The sequence below is a fragment of the Mustela nivalis genome (genome assembly GCF_964662115.1).
Source record: "Mustela nivalis genome assembly, chromosome: 7".
In the NCBI taxonomy this organism is placed as follows: domain Eukaryota; kingdom Metazoa; phylum Chordata; class Mammalia; order Carnivora; family Mustelidae; genus Mustela; species Mustela nivalis.
Genome location: NC_139026.1, coordinates 25,974,554 through 25,995,563, shown reverse-complemented (window position 1 = coordinate 25,995,563; position 21,010 = coordinate 25,974,554). Strand labels below are relative to the sequence as shown.

The 21,010-nt window shown below is 40.3% G+C and overlaps 1 protein-coding gene and 1 pseudogene across 2 annotated transcripts in view; both read left to right on the top strand.

Annotated features, from left to right (window-relative positions):
- The first annotated feature begins 8,411 nt into the window (after positions 1–8,411).
- LOC309868990 (small ribosomal subunit protein uS2 pseudogene) lies at positions 8,412–9,466 on the top strand (annotated as a pseudogene). Its single transcript has one exon. The product of its transcript is annotated as a small ribosomal subunit protein uS2 pseudogene (transcript).
- Positions 9,467–11,505: 2,039 nt separating this feature from the next.
- The window catches only part of MRPL42 (mitochondrial ribosomal protein L42), a 31,164-nt gene continuing 21,659 nt past the window's right edge, over positions 11,506–21,010 (top strand). The window contains exons 1-3 of the mRNA XM_082739333.1: positions 11,506–11,593; positions 13,175–13,340; positions 19,383–19,446. Of these exons, the coding sequence (XP_082595459.1) occupies positions 13,271–13,340; positions 19,383–19,446 (134 nt within the window). The 5' untranslated portion in view covers positions 11,506–11,593; positions 13,175–13,270. The remainder of the gene's footprint in view (positions 11,594–13,174; positions 13,341–19,382; positions 19,447–21,010) is intronic.

Genomic DNA, 21,010 nt, shown 5'->3' with positions numbered 1-21,010 from the left:
ATGTGATTGTTGTGAAGTTTAAATGAACACCACATACTTAGCACGGACTATTATTTTCATAATCTTCATAGAACCAGGTATAGTTTTCCTTAGGAAATCAGATTTTCAAAACATGACAGTATAACTTTGGTGGAGACTATTTGATGGCATGAAACACTCAAGAATATTAATGATAAAATATATTTTTGCAAGTCTCTTCTAGTTGTTTTTCCCATTCTTTTCCCCCTTGAGAACAAACTCACACTATACTCATCTGGAAAACAAAATCCCAACTTCTGATTCATGTAAGTTCTGTAAAACAGGATATCGTCTTAGAAGGACAGGTTGCCACAGGATCAAGATGAAGACTATTCTCAAGTTAGAAATCTAGTTAAGAATCCTTACTCTAGAAAAAAAAAAATTCCTTACTCTAGGGATGCCTGGGTGGCTCAGTCGTTAAACATCTGTCTGCCTTGGGCTCAGGTCATGGTCGCAGAGTCCTGGGATCGATCCCCATGTGGGCTCCCTGATTGATAGGAACCCTGCTTCTCCCTCTCCCACTCTCCCTGCTTGTGTTCCCTCTCTGTGTCTCTCTCTGTCAAATAAATCTTTTTTAAAAAAAAATTCTTACTCTAAAATATGGATAAAAAAAGGAAACCCACCAAACCGATTCCCTCAGGGAGGGGTGTTGGGTATTGGAGAACAGAGGTAAAAGACATTTCACTCACACTCTTGTACCTGTTAGATTTTGGACTATGTGCATGCATTACCCATTTAAAACATTAAATAATCTAATTCACTAATTTCAACAGCCTTAAGAAATTCTCAGATTTCTTTCAATGCTGATCAAGGATGATACTACACACTTAAAACTCAGCAAGAAGATGCTGGTCCATGATATCGAATAAATGATAGTGACCAGATAACTCTATTAAGTTGAATAGTGCTAGGCAGAATTCTTAGCTAATTGACATTTGGCTTTTCGTCAGGCCTCACAACTATGTTTTTGTTTTTTCCCAGTCTCTGCTCCTTCCAGAACTCACCCTGCAAGTGCCATTCCATTATGATATAGAGAGGGAATCAGCAAGAATGCTGTGCTGGAGGAATTAGAAGAATTCAATTCCACAACAAGCTCTTACTCCCAGAACACTGGTTTATTTCATCTTGTTCCTTCCCTACCTCCAACCCCATCCCTAAATATTCCAGGTTTGTTACTGTGATCTTAAACTAGCAGATTCATATGTACTATTTACCCTGCACGTAATATCTTAGAACATTCATACCTGAGCTCTTCCACATTATGGATGTCTTCCATTTTGGTCCCCAGGGTACTCCCGAGGCCTAGCTCAGGGCCTGCTCTATGATAGTTCTCAAAAAAATATTTGTCAAGGGAATGAGCCCATAACTGCAGGGGGAAAATAAACACCTCTTTGAGAATAGATTACACAGGTTCACGATGGATAAGTGAATGCTTACAGAAACCACAGGATGTTCACGTTCATCCCTAAACATCTCAACTTCCTGAAGGGCAACTGGTTTTTTTTATTCAGCAACTGTCTTGTGCTTTGCAGAGACAAAATAGAGTAGATGAGTTTGGAAAATCCTAGCTCAGTCATCTCAAAAAGAGGCCCTGTTTCAATTCAGGGGGGTAGTCATGCGGCAGAACTATTTGTTTGCAAGTACCCTTATTGTTTCTTGCAGCATGAGAAAACCATTTTGTGGCCGATCAAGACAGGAGTACCTGTGAAAAGAGAGTTCATGAACACTGACTCAGGGAGGAAGTGGGTAGGGGAAGAAGAAAAGGCTCACGCTGATTTGAAAGAAGAAAGGAGGGGTGCCTGGGTGGATCAGTCGGTTAAGGTTAAGTGTCTGCTTTTGACTCAGGGCATAATCCCAGGGACCTGAGCCCCAGGTCAGGATCCTGGGGTCCTGGGATTGAGCCCTGCTCAGTGGGGAGCCTGCTTCTCCTCCCTCTGCCTGCCTCTGCCTACTTGTGCTCTCTTTCTCTGCCAAATAATTTTTTTTTTAAGATTTTATTTATTTGTCAGAGAGAGCGAGCACAGGCAGACAGAGCGGCAGCAGAGGCAGAGGGAGAAGCAGGCTCCCCGCTGAGCAAGGAGCCCAATGTGGGACTCCATCCCAGGATGCTGGGATCATGACCTGAGCTGAAGGCAGCCGCTTAACCAACTGAGCCACCGAGGCCGTCCCTGCATCTGTGTTTTTAACACACTCCCCAGACACTACTGAAGGGCCCAAAGTTTGAGATGTGCTATCCCACATTGTCTGATCTGCTGGAGAAAACAAAACAGTTGCAACAGCAACCTTGACTTTTACTGTCCTTGTTCCTGTTTTGCTAGATCCTTTTTGACCCCAAACCCATAATTTTCCTCCTGCTTGCTCCAATTTTCTTGGTCCGGGTATTAGATATTTCACATTGTTCCTGTTTAAGTTGGCCCAGGTGTTCAGTATTCCAGACTGTAGGGTTTTGAGGAGGCCAAGAAACAAAATCCACTTTCCCCTCCTGAAACTACAACCAGATTGAAAGAGATGGAGATCAGCACATTCATTGCTCTCATTACTAATAAAGCTGATTGGAGAACATAGCTCTAAGTCTGTAGTAACTTGGATTTACTCACACTCCCCCCAATCTGCTCCCCAGTCACTTAGCACAGCCAAACAACGGCAGGCCCCATAACCCCAGCCAGAGCAGAGCTCTGCTGGAGAACAGAAAACAAACTGCTGAAGAAGAAAGAGAAGGAGAGAGAGGAAGTGGAGGGGGAGAAAGAGGAGGAAGAGGAGGAAAAGAAGAAGAAAGAGGAAAAAGGACATAAAGAAAGGAAGAAGACAGGGAGAGAGAGAACAGAAAAGAAAGGGAAAAAGGAGGAAGGGAAAGAAAAGAGAGAAGGAGACAAGGCTGAGACAACCCAGCTCATTATTTTAAATTCACCCATCAGAGAACTTATTCCTCGTAGCTTCAATTTACAAAACCTCTTGACATTTTCTTAACCTACTGCTTACTATCTGTCTCCACTCCCCAGATGCAACTACAGCCCAGAGGCCAGACAATTTCATCGAAGCTCTAAATATCCCATGATTCATCATACCTACACTCTAACACCCCGATTCTCACGTCTGGGTACCTTTTTGCTCACGTTCCTCACCCCAACAGCCCGCTCGTCTCACCCTCCTCTCCAAAACACCTTGCACAGTGTGTTCTAGCAAGTGCTCACTCTGATCATCTGTTTACAAATGTCCCTCACCACGCTGTGTGCCCTTGTAAGGCATATATGCAACTGGTTCTGTGTGTTCAGCAGGAACCTAATGCCTGACACATATTCCCCCTTCCTGCCTTTCTGCCTTCCTTCTTTCTCTGTCTGTCATGTACGATACCCTCTCTAGCAACCGGTATTTTTTTTTCTTACTTAAATTCAATTACCCAACATAGAGTACATCGTTAGTTTTTGATATAATGATCAATGATTCATTAGTTACAAATAACACTCAGTGCTCATCATATCACGTGCCCTCCTTAATGCCAACAAATATTTTAAAAGGAACTGAGTAGGATCTCCAATCTGGAACATACTTTCTAGTATGGGAAACAGATGTTGAAACAAATTAATAGGGGTGCCTGGGTGGCTCAGTGGGTTAAAGCCTCTGCCTTCAGCTCAGGTCATGATCCCAGGGTCCTGGGATCGAGCCCCTGATCTGGCTCTCTGCTCAGCGGGGAGTCGGCTTCCCTTCCTCCCACTCTCTGCCTACTTGTGATCTCTGTCTGTCAAATAAATAAATAAAACCTTAAAAAAAAAACAAAAATTAATATATTTTATGTGGTAAGTCCTATAATTAAGATATAGAAGATACAGTGAAGAGTATACATAAGATACAACAAAGATTTCATTCACTCAATTATTTAATAAATATTTAGTGAGTTCCTATCAAGTACCAGGCACAACATTAGTTTCTACAGGTAAATGATGATCCAGATCAGACATGGAATTGCCCTCTAATGGAATACTACTCAGCCATCAAAAAAAGAAATCTTGCCATTTACAACAATGTGGATGGAACTAGAGGGAATTATGCTAAACAAAATAAGTCAATCAAAGAAAGATAATTATCATATGATCTCTTTGATATGATGAATTTGAGAGGCAGGGTGGGAGGTTGAGGGGGAAGGGAGGGAAAAATTAAACAAGATGGAACAGGGAAGGGAGACAAACCATAAGAGACTCTTAATCTCAGGAAACGAACTGAAGCTTACTAGAGTGGAAAGGGGTGGAAGAGATAGAGTGGATGGGTGATGGACATTGGGGAGAGTATGTGCTAAAGTGAGTACTTTGTATTGTGTAAGACTGATGATTCACAGACCTGTACCCCTGAAACAAATAATACACTATGTGTTAATAAGAAAGAAAAAATAAATAAAATGGTGCTCCTTAAAAAAAAATTAAGGAACGCCAAGTAAACTGAGATTACTTACACAAGCAATTTAGGGGTGCCTTCTAGATAGGTTGTAAGGCTGAAGTCTGGAAGGACAGACTTCCAGGATCATCTTCTGAATGACCTAGAGGGAGAAGCAGAGCCCTCTTTTAAGGTTGTGGTGCCAATAGGAATTCCAAGTCAATGTCCACCAAATAGGGTCATCTCACTGCCCTTGTCACTTGAACTCACATTACACATTTACTTAATTCTTAGTGTGATTGGAGCCCCTAATCTTTTACCAAGGTTGTTTCACTGTTTGATTTACCAACATATTCAATAAAGCTACTTGTTGCTTGAAACTATTCAGAATTCTTTCCACATCCTATCAGTATGGGAGAATTGCATTGCTTATACGTAAGTGACATCCAATTGAATTTTGCACCAATCTCTGGCTTTATAGTTACAACACTAGAGGCATGCTAACAATACTTATTCTGATAGGATGTCAGTTATCTTCCTTTTACTCCTCCAGATCAACTCTTTACTTTGTCCATCCTGCTCTCTGCCCAGGAAGTTGATCTGAATGTACTACCCTGTGTGGAGGGGGTTCCCTGCCCTCTGGGTTGGGGAAGGATGTGGAGGTCAGAGTAATTATTAACCTGGATTGGTCCCGGCAAGGTCACCTTAGGCTGGCTATGCCTTTCGACAAAAGATTATTATTCGTCTTAAGGTAACCAACTATAGGATTCTCTCTGAGCTGCAGTTAGTAACCACTCCCTCTCTGTCCCTTCTGGTCTGGAAGGAACAGCCAGTGCTACTAAGCCTGAGTTACACTACTGTTACTCCATGTAATTCCACTCACACTTCTGTAAAAAATCCCTCTGTAGATAAACTCTTCTGGAATTATACCAGTTTGAGTATGACATGTCTTTTTCCTGTCACCCTAAGTGATATACCAATTTAAAGCTAGAAATTATTATTGTCCATTTTAGACTAATTATATTTTTCACTTTTAATTCCATTCATTAGATTATTTCTTATAGTCAAAAGGGAAGGATTGGGGCACCTGGGTGGCTCAGTGGGTTAAGCCTCTGCCTTCGGCTCAGGTCATGGTCTCAGGGTACTGGGATTGAACCCCACATTGGGCTCTCTGCACATCAGGGAGCCTGCTTCCTCCTCTCTCTCTCTGCCTGCCTCTCTGCCTACTTGTGATCTCTGTCTATCAAAGAAATAAATAAAAATCTTTTTAAAGAAAACTTTGAAAAAAAAGGATTATATTTTCATGCCTAAGAAGTAAGTAATCTCCTTGGGCAAGATATTCATGAAAATTTATTATACAAATATTTACTTAGTACCTACAAGGTATAATTATTGCTAGCATTGAATGAGTGATAATTACATTTGCTAAGCATTTTACTTACTTTCTTTTTTTAACCCACCCACTCAACAATTCTATAAAGTAGGGGAAGATCATTCTTGTACTCCTTTTATAAAGAATAAACTAAGACTCAAAAATATTAAGAAAATACATTTTCCCAAATAACAGAGTTAGGAAATAAGGGAATCAAGATACAAATTTGGGCAGAGAGGTGCACCTGGGTGGCTCAGTCAGTTAAGCCTCTACCTTCAGCTCAGCTCATGATCCCGGGGTCTTGGGATGGAGTCCTGTATCAAGCTCCTTGCTCAACAGGAAGCCTGGTTCCCCTCTGCCTGCCACTCCCCCTGCCTGTGCTCACTCTCTCTCTGACAAGTAAATAAATAAAATCTTTCAAGAAAACCCCGGACGTTATTTAAGCTATTCACAGGAAAGATGTTCATGATACACTGTTGAGTTATTCGTCTATTATACATATACATGTAGGGTTTTTTTTAATATTTTATTTATTTGACAGAGAGAGATCACAAGTAGGCAGAGAGGGAGAGAGAGAGAGGGAGGAGGAAGCAGGCTCCCCGCCTAGCAGAGAGCCCGATGCGGGACTCGATCCCAGGACCTTGAGATCATGACCCGAGCTGAAGGCAGAGGCTTAACCCACTGAACTACCCAGGCAGCCCCATATATTCATGTAGTTTTAAAAAAAGAAAATCTGTTGTATAAAGTATAAAATCTGTTGTATAAAAAGTATATGTTGTTTATTTGTATATGTATATTTTTGGAATAAAAGAAAACATAAATATGTGTTTGTGTGAAAAAGAGGGAAATTGAGGGAGGACCAGTCTGTCTGGTTCATATGTCAGCTCCACTATTTACTGGCATAGGATTTTTTTTTTTAAGATTTTCTTTATTTATTTGACAGAGAGAGACAAAGAGAGAGAGGGAACACAAGCAAGGGGAGTGGGAGAGGGTGAAGTAGGCTCCCCACCTAGCAGGGAGCCCGATGCAGGGCTTGATCCCAGGACCCTGAGATCTGGACCTGAGTCGAAGGAAGACGCTTAACTAATGAGCCACCCGGGCTCCCCAGGATCTTAAAACAGTATACATAACGTGTCCATTAAATGTTAGCTATTTTAATACAGACAAAAGAAGAGATGAAAAGTGGCAGATTATACACTGAAGTGTTACAGTGATTATCTTATTGGGTGTGGTTTTTTTTTAACATCTGTTATTAGTTTTTTTAATATACATTCTCTATTTGGAAATGAGCATTGCACAGGTTACGCTGACAGGTGCTGTAGTCAGTAGTTTCCAGGCTCAATTCACAGGTCTACCAGGTGTACCGTGCATGATGCTGAACAAGTTATTTCCCTTCTCTGTGCTTCTGGAACTTCATTTGTATAACGACAGTACAATAATTACACCCACCTCCTAGGACTCTCAGAAGGAATAGGAAAAAAAAACCTATGTAAACTGTTTGAAGATTAATTTCTGACACGTGGTAAGTACTCAAAACTGTAGACATTTTATGTAATAAAATATAAATTAGAATTTTTAGAAAGATTAGCCCTCGTGGCTTGGCTTATTGCTCTGGAGTCTTTGATCTCTGATTTATATAAAAAGTGACTTTATTCTGTGAAGTTACAGAAGAAAAAAGTCCATCCCCTTCTCAGCTGAAACCATTTGAAGCCAACATTTTGTCTGTTTCATCACCTTACTAGCACGAATTTAAACTGCTTTTATGTAGGCCAGTGTAAGTTACTGCTGGCATTTCCAGTTTGTATTGGGGGGAATTATAGTTTTAAACTTGAGGGCATCAAATTTCTTTACAACATGCCTCTTTTAGCTACTCTCACCCCACGGTCTCTTGGTTTCCATAGTGCCTCTCTCCTTGCTGGGTGTCCTCTTCCATGCAACCTCTCAATGTTGGAATTCCCTGGGCCCACATTCTGGGGCCTTTTTCTCATTCTTTTTTTCTACAGTATCTCCCTATAGGCACTCAACCTTCCCCTGGCTTCAAATCGGCATCTAGCCTACACTCTATTCTTCAAACACATCTGTCCAACCACCTGCCTCCTTTTATACTTCTATTATATCTCTATTTACATCTCAGAGATATCTCCAACTCAGCAATGCCCAAATGGAATTACTCATCTCTATCCTCACCGCTCCTCCCCTCCCCCGCCCAGCCTGCTCCTCTTTCAGTTTCGCCTATCTCCTGAACCACACCACCTTCAAGGTAGTCATCAAAACATCTCCTGAGATGTCTTTCCTCTCTTAACTCCCACATCCAATAATCCAGCAGGTTCAGCCATCATTTCTACCTCCAATGTATACCTGGACACTCTGACTTCGCTTCCTCTCATGGTTGCCATCCTCTACCACGTCACCACTCCTCACAAGCAAAGCCCGAGTGATATTTTAAAAGCATAAATCTGGGGCACCTGGGGTGGCTCAGTTTAACCAACTGAGCATCTGTCTCAGTTCAGGTCATGATCTAGGATCCTGGGATGGAGCCCCATGTCGGGCTCCCTGCTCAGCACGGAGTCTGCTTCTCCCTCTCCCTTTGCCCCTACCCTTGTCTCTCTCTCTCTCAAATAAATAAAAGCTTTAAAAAATTAAAATATAGCTTTCTGCGCTACCCAGGGAAGGGTCCATACGGCGTTGTTTCGCGTTCCCATCGTAACTTAACCGGGAAACTTTCACACTGTCCGGAGCCCTTGATGTCCTGCAAATGAAGGAGGAGGATGTCCTCAAATTCCTTGCAGCGGGAACCCATTTAGGCGGCACCAACCTTGACTTCCAGATGGAACAGTACATCTACAAAAGGAAAAGTGATGGTATCTACATCATAAATCTGAAGAGGACCTGGGAGAAGCTTCTGCTGGCAGCTTGTGCCATTGTTGCCATTGAAAACCCAGCTGATGTTAGTGTCATATCGTCCAGGAATACTGGCCAGCGAGCTGTGCTGAAATTTGCTGCGGCAGCTGGAGCCACTCCCATTGCTGGTCGCTTCACTCCTGGAACATTCACTAACCAGATCCAGGCAGCCTTCCTAGAGCCAAGACTTCTGGTGGTTACTGATCCCATGGCTGACCACCAGCCTCTTACAGAGGCGTCTTATGTTAACCTGCCTACCATTGTTCTGTGTAACACAGACTCTCCTCTTCGCTACGTGGACATTGCCATCCCTTGCAACAACAGGGGAGCTTGCTCAGTGGGTCTGATGTGATGGATGCTGGCCAGGGAAGTTCTGCGCATGCGTGGCACCATTTCCCGTGAACACCCGTGGGAGGTCATGCCTGATCTCTGCTTCTACAGAGATCCTGAAGAGACTGAAAAGGAAGAGCAGGCTGCTGCTGAAAAGGCTGGGACCAAGGAAGAATTCCAGGGTGAATGTACGGCTCCAGCTCCTGAGTTCACGGCTACTCAGCCTGAAGTTGCAGACTGGTCTGAAGGCGTGCAGGTGCCCTCTGTGCCTAGTCAGCAGTTCCCTACTGAAGACTGGAGCGCCCAGCCGGCCACTGAAGACTGGTCTGCAGCTCCCACTGCTCAGGCCACTGAATGGGTAGGAACAACCACTGAGTGGTCTTAGGCTGCTCTTCCACAAAGGCAAACAAAAAGGAAATAAGGTTGACGGAAAATAAACAGTTTGTAAAAGTCGAAAAAAAATTAAAATATAAAAATAAATACAAACATAAATAATATCATGTCTCTTTTTTGGTGGTAGAACACTTCAGTGACTCCATACTGCATTTAGCATAACACCGATGCATATGGCCTCTGTTCTGATTCCATGTGGTCACTACATGGCCTATAATGCTCAACATGACCTGGCTCTTACTCACCTCATCTCCTGTCACTCTCCTCCACACCATATTCCAACAGAGGATAAGCTATTTCTACCCCCTTTAGACTTCTAAGTTATTCTCTTTTCCTAGAGCTGTCTCTACTCTCTTTCCCATACACATGGTTGGTTTCTTTTCTCATCTCCGCTTTGTCATTTTTTTTTCCTGGTCCCAAGAAGTGAGTCTTCCTGTTGGTTTGTGGTCCCCGCACAGCTCTCAGCCATCAAGATGGGTCCTCTGGAGTCATTCTTGATCCAGCCCTCTTCTGCATTGCATAACAAATGTTTAACAAGTCCAGTTGATTGTTCATTCAAGTCTGTTTCTCTTCTCTGTCTCTTCCTCCAACATAGTTCAGAAAGACTAATGTCTTGTAATCAAGACAGCTTTGAAGGATGGACAAGATTAGAAAGGACAGACATGGGCCCTAAGATTAGTAGCAGAACAAGCGTGGTATTCTGTAGAAGTAAGGCAAGGCACCAAAGCAGCTCACATTTATTTTTCTTTACTGTGAACTTATATTATGTCCACTTATTTTCAATATTAACCACTCAGGATTATGCCCTTAAGTTTTTATTTTTGTTTTTAAAGTAGGCTCCAAGTCCAGCGTGGAACTTAAAACAGGGCTCAAACTCATGACCCCAAGATCAAGACTTGAGCTAAAAATCAAGAGTCAGACACTTAATCAACTGAGCCACTCAGGCACTCAGATCACATGGCCCTTGGCTTTCAAGGAGTTTACTGTCACACTTGAATACATGATAAAAGTTATGAATTCTTTTCAGAAAAATGTAGATATGTACAGATTTTTGCAGATCATTAGGAAAGGAATTCCCAGGCTAAACTGCTCCTTCAGCAGTCAATCAGCTATTGTTTTGGATGTCTTCAGGGTTATTGTTTCATTGGTTCAACAAATATTAGAGGCTTACAATGGGGCCAAATGCAGTCCTACATGTTGGGTTTTGCAGAGTATAGAACACAATAGGTACTTGTTCCTGCCTTCATTGAGCTTGCATTCCAGCATAGAACAGACATTAAACAAGAAAACAAATGATAATAGAATGTTACATAATGGTAAATGTTATGAAGAAAAATAAAGGAGAGCAATGGGTTAAGGGCAGATGAAGTTCTTTTTCTTTCTTTCTTTCTTTCTTTTTTTTTTTTTTAGATTTTATTTATTTGACAGAGACACAGTGAGAGAGGGAACACAAGCAGGGGAAGTGGGAGAGGGAGAAGCAGGCTTCCTGCCAAGCAGGACTCCATCTGAAAACCCTTGGGATCATGATCCAAGCTCAAGACAGATGCCTAACAGCTGAGGCACCCACTGATATGGTCCTCTCTGAGGTGTTATCAGAGCAAGACCTGTATGAAATAAAGCAGTTGTCATGAAAAGAGGTGAGAGAAAAGCATTGCTGGCAATGAGAACCGGAAGTGCAAAGGCCCAGGGGCCTTCTCTCCTCACAAAAGCAAAAGGCAATGTCCAGGATTTTGCACATTTTCTTCCTCTCCTAATGAATAGCCAGTACAATTCTAAGAACACAGTTTTGGGCTTTCAGGTGGAAGGGCCTCCCCACTTCCCTGTGTCAAAAGTCAAATCCAACCCCACTGGCCTTCAGTGCTTCTCTGAAGTTACTTCTTCCCCCCAAGGAAACCTTAGCTTACCCACAAGGATCGGCCTTGAGCTTCTCTAACAATTTGTATAAAGTTTTTAAAAAGATAGTGCTTGTTACTCTCTAAGGATGTGTGCGTGGGGCCGTGATTTTGTGCTGTTTTTGAGGTAAGGTTGAAGCAAACAGCTACAACTAAACACAGGAACAAATTTAGTGATGCCGCCCTCACGATTCCATCTGGAGCTCTTCTCGCGGAGACTACATTTCCCAGAGTGCCCCGCGGGCCAGGGAGGCGCGAGAACCGGTGTGTTCTAGGACCCGGATTGAGGTAAAATGGCGGGCTCGTGGTGAGCGGCTGTCAGGTAACTGGTGTCCTCTCTTTCTCCGGTCAAGGAGTTTCTAGAAACTAGGCAGGTCCAGAATCCTTACGGGGAGATGTCGATGTCTCCTACCTGTCGTTCCTGGCTGGGTAAAGCCCCTAGTTTCAACATTCTGGATTCGTCCTGCAGAAGGGTTGGCGTAGGGCCGTGTCCTTCCTGTGAGGCTCCCCTCGTGCCTGGGCTGATCGCTTGGGGACCTCTCCAATCCAGGTCTTTCGGTTCTGTCCCTGGGTGCTAGTCCCGACGTGCATGGTAGCGTGTTCCTCAAACCGCGGTTGCTTTGAGGCTCTCCGCAGCTTTTGCTTCGGGGTTGAATTATGGGTCAAGGAATGAATTTCTATCCCTGGAGTGAGTAATCTGACCTTCCAGCTGCCGTGATTGAGGGGACCTAAGGTCCCCCCACATACTTTGTTCCTTGGTTCGTGGTCAGAAGCTATGAGTTTGCGTTCCACCCATGCAACCTATAAAGCAGTGGTATGTATGGTGGGCAGTTAATCGCTTGACCTCTCTGAGCCTCAGGTTCTCAGCATATAAAATGGAAATGCCTATTTCACAGACTTGTGAAAGAGCATATCATGTATAGGGCAGCGAGGTTATAACCTGTAAAAACCACGCTGTATGCACTCAGGGAAAGTGATGCAAATGTACTGACGTGCAAGGAATCGCGCTGCATAGTTTAGTCTAATAAATAAGACTATGAGGTTTATGTCCCTATTCCATTTTATCACTGTTGCGAGAAGGGAATGAAGAATCATCGAGGCGGATTAAAAACAAGGGATGTAGCAATGGTTCTAAGTCATTTACTGACAAAAACCATGGAGGTTATGGTTGCTTTCCCCATTTTACCCTGAAGAAACAAAGGGTCGTTTAATTAATGACTTGCCCGAAGTTTCCCAGCTTATAAGTGACTGACTGTAAAGTTCTTGGAAGCAAATCATTTAAATTTTGTACTTAAGTTTTTTCATGAATGAATTAAAGATACCTGTCGTGATCAGTAGAGTAAAATGAAATGGTAGTGAAAGCACCTTGCAAAGTTAAAAACCTTAATATAAGAGGGTGAAATTTTACTTGGGACTTTCGTGTTTATATGTGTTCCTCTAAATCGGTATTTAATTGGTAAAGGATAGACTTTGCTTAATATTTAATTTAATTAGAAACAATCCTACTTCAGGTAATGTAATAAGATCTTGTGTATGGTACCTGAGAGGCTGTACACAGACACCTGAGCATTATGAAGGAGGATGTTTAGTGTGGCATGTGTGAGTGACTGTTTCTAAGCAGAATTACACATTTCCTGCGTGCTCACTAAGTGGAAAGAACTACACTAGGTGCTGAGAAGTTTGCAATTAAGAAAAATAATAATGGACATAGTTTCAGGACTTTAGGTCTTACATTTTGGTGTTGTTTTTTATTATATATCACATGGAAATGGAAAGTTGTTTAGAAGTTTTTCTTGTGACTGTAGTTCTAGCTAGCAATTCCTTTTGTTCTGGTAGCATTCAATATATTGTATCATTTTAATTTATCATGGGTAGTACTAATTTTTCTTTATCTTTTATACAGGAATGAAAATAGATATATGCCTTGAAGAAGATTTTAAAATCGGTTTCTCTTCAAATCATCTTCTTTCATACCACCCGATAAGGATCTTGATTCACCATGGCGTTAGCAGCAATAAAATGGGTGATATCAAATAGAACTCTCTGGAAACATTTATTTCCAATTCAAAGTGAGCTTTATTTCATGTTTGAAATTTTTCAAATATAGAAACTCATGTTCACTGTAGAAAATTTAAAGTGTTTAGTTGTTAGGCAAAAAAAAAAAGTGTTTAGTTATTGTATAAGCCTCTTAATGGGAGTGTTTGCAATGATGGGAAAGGGGAGAAAGTCTAAATGGCTATCAAAAGGGGATGAATAAATTTTTGGCACATCTTTATGAAGATCAAACGGCTGTCACCAACATGAAAAGATCTCTAAGTAGAAGGGGGGAAAGTATGTCACAGAACAGTATTTATTGTATGATCCCATTTGTGCATTTAAAAGAGGATCTACAGGGGCGCCTGGGTGCTCAGTGGGTTAAAGCCTCAGCCTTCAGCTCAGGTCCTGATCTCAGGGTCCTGGGATTGAGCCCTGCATTGGGCTCTCTGCTCTGCAGGGAACCTGCTTCCTCCTCTCTCTCTGCTTGCCTCTCTGCCTATTTGTGATTTCTCTCTGTCAAATAAATAAAAAATATATATATATAAAAAAAAGATCTACCATATACATATGTGTGTGTATGTGTGTATATATATGTATATATATACAGAGTAAAATGTTTGGACCAAAAAGGTTTTCTGTATATGCTACTAGTGGGATTTAGCTGAGGGCAAGTGAGGAATTGACAAAGGGGAACTTTCTGAATTACTTTGCATTCATTATGTTTTCACATACCGCTTTTTTAGTAGTTCTTAATACTAGCAAGTAAAGGGCAAATTTACAATTCCATCTTACAAAAATCATTGCTCATATTTAGGATTTCAGTTGTATTTTCTTTGTCCTTAGTCATTTAAAAATATGTATGTATGCTTATATTTAACATAAAAATACATTTTATATTTAATAGTATATAAAATATTTATAATTTATAGGGGCATCTAGGTGGCTCTGTTAGTTAGCAGAGCATGCAACTCTCAGTCCCAGAGCCATGAGTTCAAGCCCTGTGTTGGGCATGGCACCTAGTTTTAAAAAAAAGAAAAAAAAATTTTTTTAAAGATTTTATTTATTTACGACAGAGAGAGATCACAAGTAGGCAGAGAGGCAGGCAGAGAGGGAAAGGGGGAAGCAAGCTCCCTGCCAAGCAGAGAGCCTGATACGGGGCTGGATACCAGGACCCTGAGATCATGACCTGAGCTGAAGGCAGAGGCTTAACCCACTGAGCTACCCAGGTGCCCCAAAAAAGAAATTTATAATTTATATAATATATAATTTGTACTTTTCTGAAGAAATGTACATGGTCTAATATTTTCTTAAAAGCCTAGGGATACATGTTTGATAGTCAAAATATTGACCCATATAAATAAATAGACTATTAAAATCTTATTTCCCAACCAGTCTTGCTCTCACTCTCCATTTCCTCTGCGAACTCTCTTCTTCCATATCTAAAGCAGATATGGTTAGAGTGTAATAATCGGTTTGCTTTTTCTTTAGTTGTGTTAGCCAACTTTTTTACACATCTCTGGCTGACCTTAATCTCTTCCTTCATGTTTCCTATTTATTGCCATTTGTAATTGAATGTTCATTGAATTGGGGAAAAGAGTTGAAAACTGAGTAATCAAGTGAATTAAGGAGGAAATTGTTATGAGACTAGATATAAACTAAAATCAGGGGGTCCTTGGGTGGCTCAGTTGGTTAAGCCTCTGACTTTTTTTTTTTTTTTTCAAGACTTTATTTCTTTGAGGGAGAAAGTGAGAGAACACAAATGGAGGGTGAGAGGCAGAGGAAGAGGGAGAAGTAGACTACCCACTGAGTAGAGAGCCCAATAGCTGGCTCTGTGCGGGGCCAATCTGGGATTATGACCTGAGCCTAAGGCAGACACTTCACCTGCTGAGCCACCCAGGCACCCCTTTGGCTCAAGGTGTCAGGGTTGTGAGACGGAGCCCTGCATTGGGCTCTATGGAGTGTGGAGGCTACTTACGATTCTCTTTCTCCCTCTCCCCTCCTTCTCTCTCTCTCTGTCTCTCTCTCCCCATCACTTAAAAAACAAAAATGAGAACAAAACAAAACAGTAGTTCTTGATTATTTAAGAGTATTTTTGTTGTTGAGAATTGGGAGAGAGACTTCTGCTTGTCCTCCGCTTGACTCTGAATAGAACCCAGCCTCATGGCTGATGATAAATCAGACCTAATCATTTTTTCCTAGTTCATGTAGCAATTAGCCATCGCTGAGGTCAATCTGAAAACCAGTTAATCTGCCCCAGGATAAGTGAAAATTATCTATGTATACTTTACCGACTAGATTATAAATTTGTAATGTTTAATTTATTTTGGTTTCCTTAGTACCTCTCATACGTGTTAGATGATAAATGTTTGTGAACTGATTGGAATAGACTGGTGTTATCAAAATATCTAGTTAACTACGAATTAATTTAGGCTACCCCAGAAAATTACTGCATTATTACTCAGTCATCCTAATATTCAATAACTGCCTAACTTCTTGTATCCTGAAGCCCCTTGTTCTCCACAAGTCCTATCATTACTATTATTGAAGGTAAAGTAGAATTACTGTTACTGATACCTCATATGAAAAGGAAGAACAGTAAGATTAGAGGCAAAGCAAAAGCGAGAAAGTTCAGTGAGCAGAAATAAAAAGGCCTCCCATAGGCCAAAAGGAACATTTAAAACCTTTCAAAATATGCAATCAGCAATGGGAATGTAGGGAATATTTTACATGTTTTTAAGCATACTAAGTCATTTGATCTTTAAAACTTTGAATTTTACAACATTGAATAATACTACATGGTAGGTATTTTATGAAGATGAAGGAACTTAAATTCTCTGACCCCTCAGAAACTTACCCAAGGTTGTATATCTGGTAGATGAGAGCTGTGATCGAAACTTGGGTCTTCCCATCTTATGTAGTTGAATACACTTTGTGCTGTATATTCTTTCCTGTAGTAACTTAAAATATTGAGTATTTGAAGGTTAAGTGGGACTGTCAGTTTGTTTTTAAGATTTTATTTATTTATTTGACAGAGAGAGAGACAGTGAGAGAGAGAACACAAGCAGGGAAAGCGGAAGAGGCTGAAGCAAGCTTCCCGCTGAGCAGGGAGCCCCATGTGGTGCTCCATCCCAGAACCCTGGGGTCATGACCTGAGCTGAAGGCAGATGCTTTACTAAGCCACCCAGGCACCCCAGGACTGTCAGTTTTTATAGGTCTTATCAAAAAGCAGTTAAACGTGTGTACATAAAAAGAATAGCCTGTAAGTTATGGAGAGCTGACTCATTGAAGTTCTTTTTGATAAATTGAGTTGACTGATGTTAACTTTGGCATTCTTTTTTAAAAAAGGTTTACTTATTCAATAGAGAGTGAGAGAGCATGCGCTCATGTGTGGGGAGGGGCAGAGGGAGAGAGAGAATCCTAAGCAGACTCCCCACTGAGCACATAGCCTGATGTTGGGCTCAGTCTTAGGACCCTGAGATCATGACCTGAGCTGAAATCAAAAGTCAGACGCTTAACTGTCTGAGTCACCCAGGTGCCCCAGTTCTAATTATATATTTAAAACCTCTGATATTTACCATATTTAGAGTTTTTCTCTCGATAAAGTGTCAGATGAATATCTCTAGTTATGTACTGATTGTGAATGAGTTAGCGTTTTAGAGGCAGTTCAGCAGTCACTTCTCTGTTAGTAACCGCTGTAGGGGACAGAGTCATGATCAAGGTGTGGTTCCTGGCCTTAAGGAATTTATCTACACTTGTAGGTGAAACAGATGTTTATGGAAATAAGAAACAACTGAATATGACATAGAATGTTACGTATGTGATGAGGGTACAAACAAATATCTGTGTAAGTACAGGGTAGAAATTTAACAGTTTCTTGCTGAACTGAAACACCGTTGCCTTGAGTTTTCTCTCCTGCCTATTTTAAAAACACTTAATTCTGTCTGTCCTGCCTTTGCCACCCAACCCAACCCTGTTTCTTTCAATGAATGTGTATCACCTAGCTGGTTTATGTTCAGAGACTACAAACTTCTTTTCATATTAATTCATACATAATTGAGAAGATTCCCAACAGTGTGAAGAAAATAAGTGTAAATAATGTTAACATTATTTACGTCATCCTCTGACTTGTCATGTTGAATGCTCCTCTCTGTATTAGCACAGATCATTGAAAATCAAATCTTTTTGAGAGATGAGGTCAAATTTCTAATTCTTTGCATTTTATTATATTACATCAATAGAATTTTGTGATTGACATTTTGCTGAGCAATCTTTTTATGATAAAAGTGAGTTTTGTTAAGGCCCTTTTTATGCTTTGGAGTAAGAATTTATGTTTAGGCCTTTATATGCAGTCCTGGGGAAGGGAGGAGTATACAAAGGTGGAAAATGTATCTTATTTACACATCTTTGATATATATAAATAACTGAAGCAGGAAAGAAAAAGACAACAAGGAAGGTATAGCAATGTGGTATGAGACATAGGTTTTGGAACATGTACAACAGACTACTCTTTTCTCTGTGGTGGGAGTTGTGGGGAAGGAAAGGGAAAAAGGACTTCATGGAAGAGTAGCATTAGACATTGAAGGATGAATGGTGTTTGAACAAAATGGAGATTTCATTCCATACCGTGGAGCAAGAGGCTCAGTTGAGAGAAGTTGATCCTTGGCTTTAGCCGGCATATATTGTAGTTCACCCTTATCCACAGAGGTTATGTTCCAGGACCCCCAGTGGATGCCTGACACTGTAGATAGTATTGAACCCTATATATACTATGCTTTTTCCTATACATACATACCTGTGATAAACTTCAATTTACTGATTAGGCACATTAGAGATTAACAACCATAATTAATAACAAAATAGGGCAATTCTCACAATCTACTGTAATAAAAGTTATGTGAATGTGGTCTTTCTCAAAATACCTTACTGTCCTGTACTCACCCTTCTTGTGATAATGTGAGATAAAATGTCTGTGTGATAAGATGAAGCAAGGTGAATGATGGAGCACTGTGGTGTAGTTAGGCTACTGCTGACTTGACACTGTGTCAGGGGGAGGCTCATCTTCTTCTGGACTGCGGTTGACCTTGGGTAACTGAGACTGCAGAAAGCAAAAACATGGATGGGGGAGGACTTCTCTATTCAGAGCCATTTTTAACTGTACTGAGCTACATTTACATTTTTTCTTTGTATTTTTTTTTTTAAGATTTTATTTACTTATTTGACAGAGAGAGAGATCACAAATAGGCAGAGAGACAGACAGAGAGTGAGATGAAGAGAAGCAGGCTCCCTGCTGAGCAGAGAGCCCCATGCGGGACTCCATCCCAGGCCCCTGGGATCATGACCTGAGCCGAAGGTAGAGGCTTAACCCACTGAGCCACCCAGGCGCCCCTTTTTCTTTGTATTTAAAGGAGCACTGTTTCTCTGAACATAGGAGAACTTAAAGTAATTATGGCTCTTGAATTTGCAGGTATTCTTAAATAGGAAAATATGCTTTGAAATGTGAGCATTTTGATTTCTTAAGAAAAGTTAAATTTGAACAGTTTATTTTGTATTTCATCACTTACCATTCTCCCTTTGTGAACTGTGCACCTGGTCTCACAAAAGCTTTTATTTATTTATTTATTTTTACAAGTTTTTAGAATACCTAAATACTTCCTGTATTCCTCTGATCCTTAGCACTTATAACTTCCTGGAAGGAACATTGTACTCTCTCCCCTACCAACTCCTGCTTATCCCTCCATCCTTCAGAGCACCTTAGACATCATCTTCACTGGAAAAGTGTTCTTAAACCTGCACAGTCCTATTTTGTAACCTGTCTGTGTGCCCTCTTCCAGTGCCTACCCTTCCTAACAGGGCTTGTCATTTATTTTGGAATTGTTTGTTTACTTGTCTCTCACCAGATTTTCATCCTTTCTGAGAGCAGGGACTAGATCTTGTTGAATCCCTGGTCTCTATACGGCCCTGTTTCATAGTAAACGCAGTATATATTGGTTGAGTGAATGAAACTAGCTTTATATTTATATGAGAACATATGCTCAAATTAACTAAATCCATTTTACTGCTTGGGGTTTTTGCAGACGGAGCTTTATATTGTGTTTGTCATAAATCTACATATTCTCCTCTACCAGATGACTATAATTGGTATGTATTTAAATTCAATTGAAAAAATGACAGTCTGTTAGTTATATCTGAAATGATTTAATTTTATTTCTTGTTTTTGGTATCTTCTTTCTTTTCTGATTATTCTTTAATTTTATATTTAAAAATCATTTCAATGGCCTTATTTACACAGTATCTGGGCTCATAAATGTTTTAAATAAAAATCATTATCATTGTGTTTCAGTGAATCCTTAATTTGTTGTTAAGACAGACATGCTGTTAGAAATGTCTTTTATCCCAAAGCGTTCTTTAGCTTTTTAGAAGTTAATTAGTTTTTATAGTTTTTTCTCTTGGGGTTCATATCTTTTAGCTTAAGCAGTTATTTATCTTATCTTTTGTTTGATGGTGAATAACCCTAAATTACAAATAATTTGATTCAGTTACAATTTATTTGGTACTTATTCAATTCTAGTCACTATACTAAGAACTAGGCATAATATATGAATAAGATTTTGTTTTCTTCTCTGTAGTAGAGTCTGATGTACAGAAACTGCAGCATATTTTCTTAAGCTATGATGTTTCTATTGCAAATTTTAGTAAAAATATATTTTCTTTCCTCTTGATACTAGTTTTAATTTGAATTTTAGGTGTATATTTAGTAAGTACTAAGATAGCAATGAAATTAGACTAGGTAATAGGTAACACTTTTTTAAACCTGAAAAGATTGAGTCTTAGAGGTGTTTTTTGTATCATGTAAAACTCCATTTTTCATCATAAATCACTTGATAGGTTAAGTGTTCTAATTATAGCTGTGTTATGCTATTTGATCTTAAAATCATGGTGAAACAACCTAATACCAGGTCCTTTGTTAGCTAAAATATGCTGTAGTAATTGCAGATCTAGTTCAAATCTGGTTAGTATTGAAACCCTAGAAGCTTAAATTTATAGACATCTAGAGAACATTGTTGTAAGGTTAATGAAAACTGAAAGTTGTGCTCCTTAGAATTTATATGGATTTAAGTATAATTGGGATCTTTGAAAAACAGTCTTAGTCAGTTGGTACCTGAATGAGATCCAGCCAGAGTATTCCTTGAAAAAATATTTAGAGGAGTATTGCCCAAAATGTGTTTTTCTGAGGGATATTAATGGAGGGAAGAGATAGTGTTCAGTAATTCTTAAATTTATTTGACTGCAGAACTCTTTTTACGGAAGGCTTCTTGCAGCTGTACTGTTCCACCAAAGGCACTTAGAGAAGGCACTTGATCTAGAAAAAGGGCTCAGCTACAGTCTTTATGATTGGAAGATGATGTACTTTGCTGATGTTTAATTCTAATAATTCAACAAAGTAATATACTTCTTACAGCTTTTTTTTTAAAGATTTTATTTATTTATTTGACAGAGATCAAAAGTAGGCAGAGAGGCAGGCAGAGAGAGAGGGGGAGGAAGGTTCCCCGCCGACAGAGAGCTGGATGTGGGACTCGATCGCAGGACCCTGGGATCATGACCTGAGCCCTAGGCAGAGGCTTTAACCCACTGAGCCACCCAGGTGCCCTTCTTACAGCTTTATGAAAGTAGTCTTTATTTTTTAAGATTTTATTTATTAGAG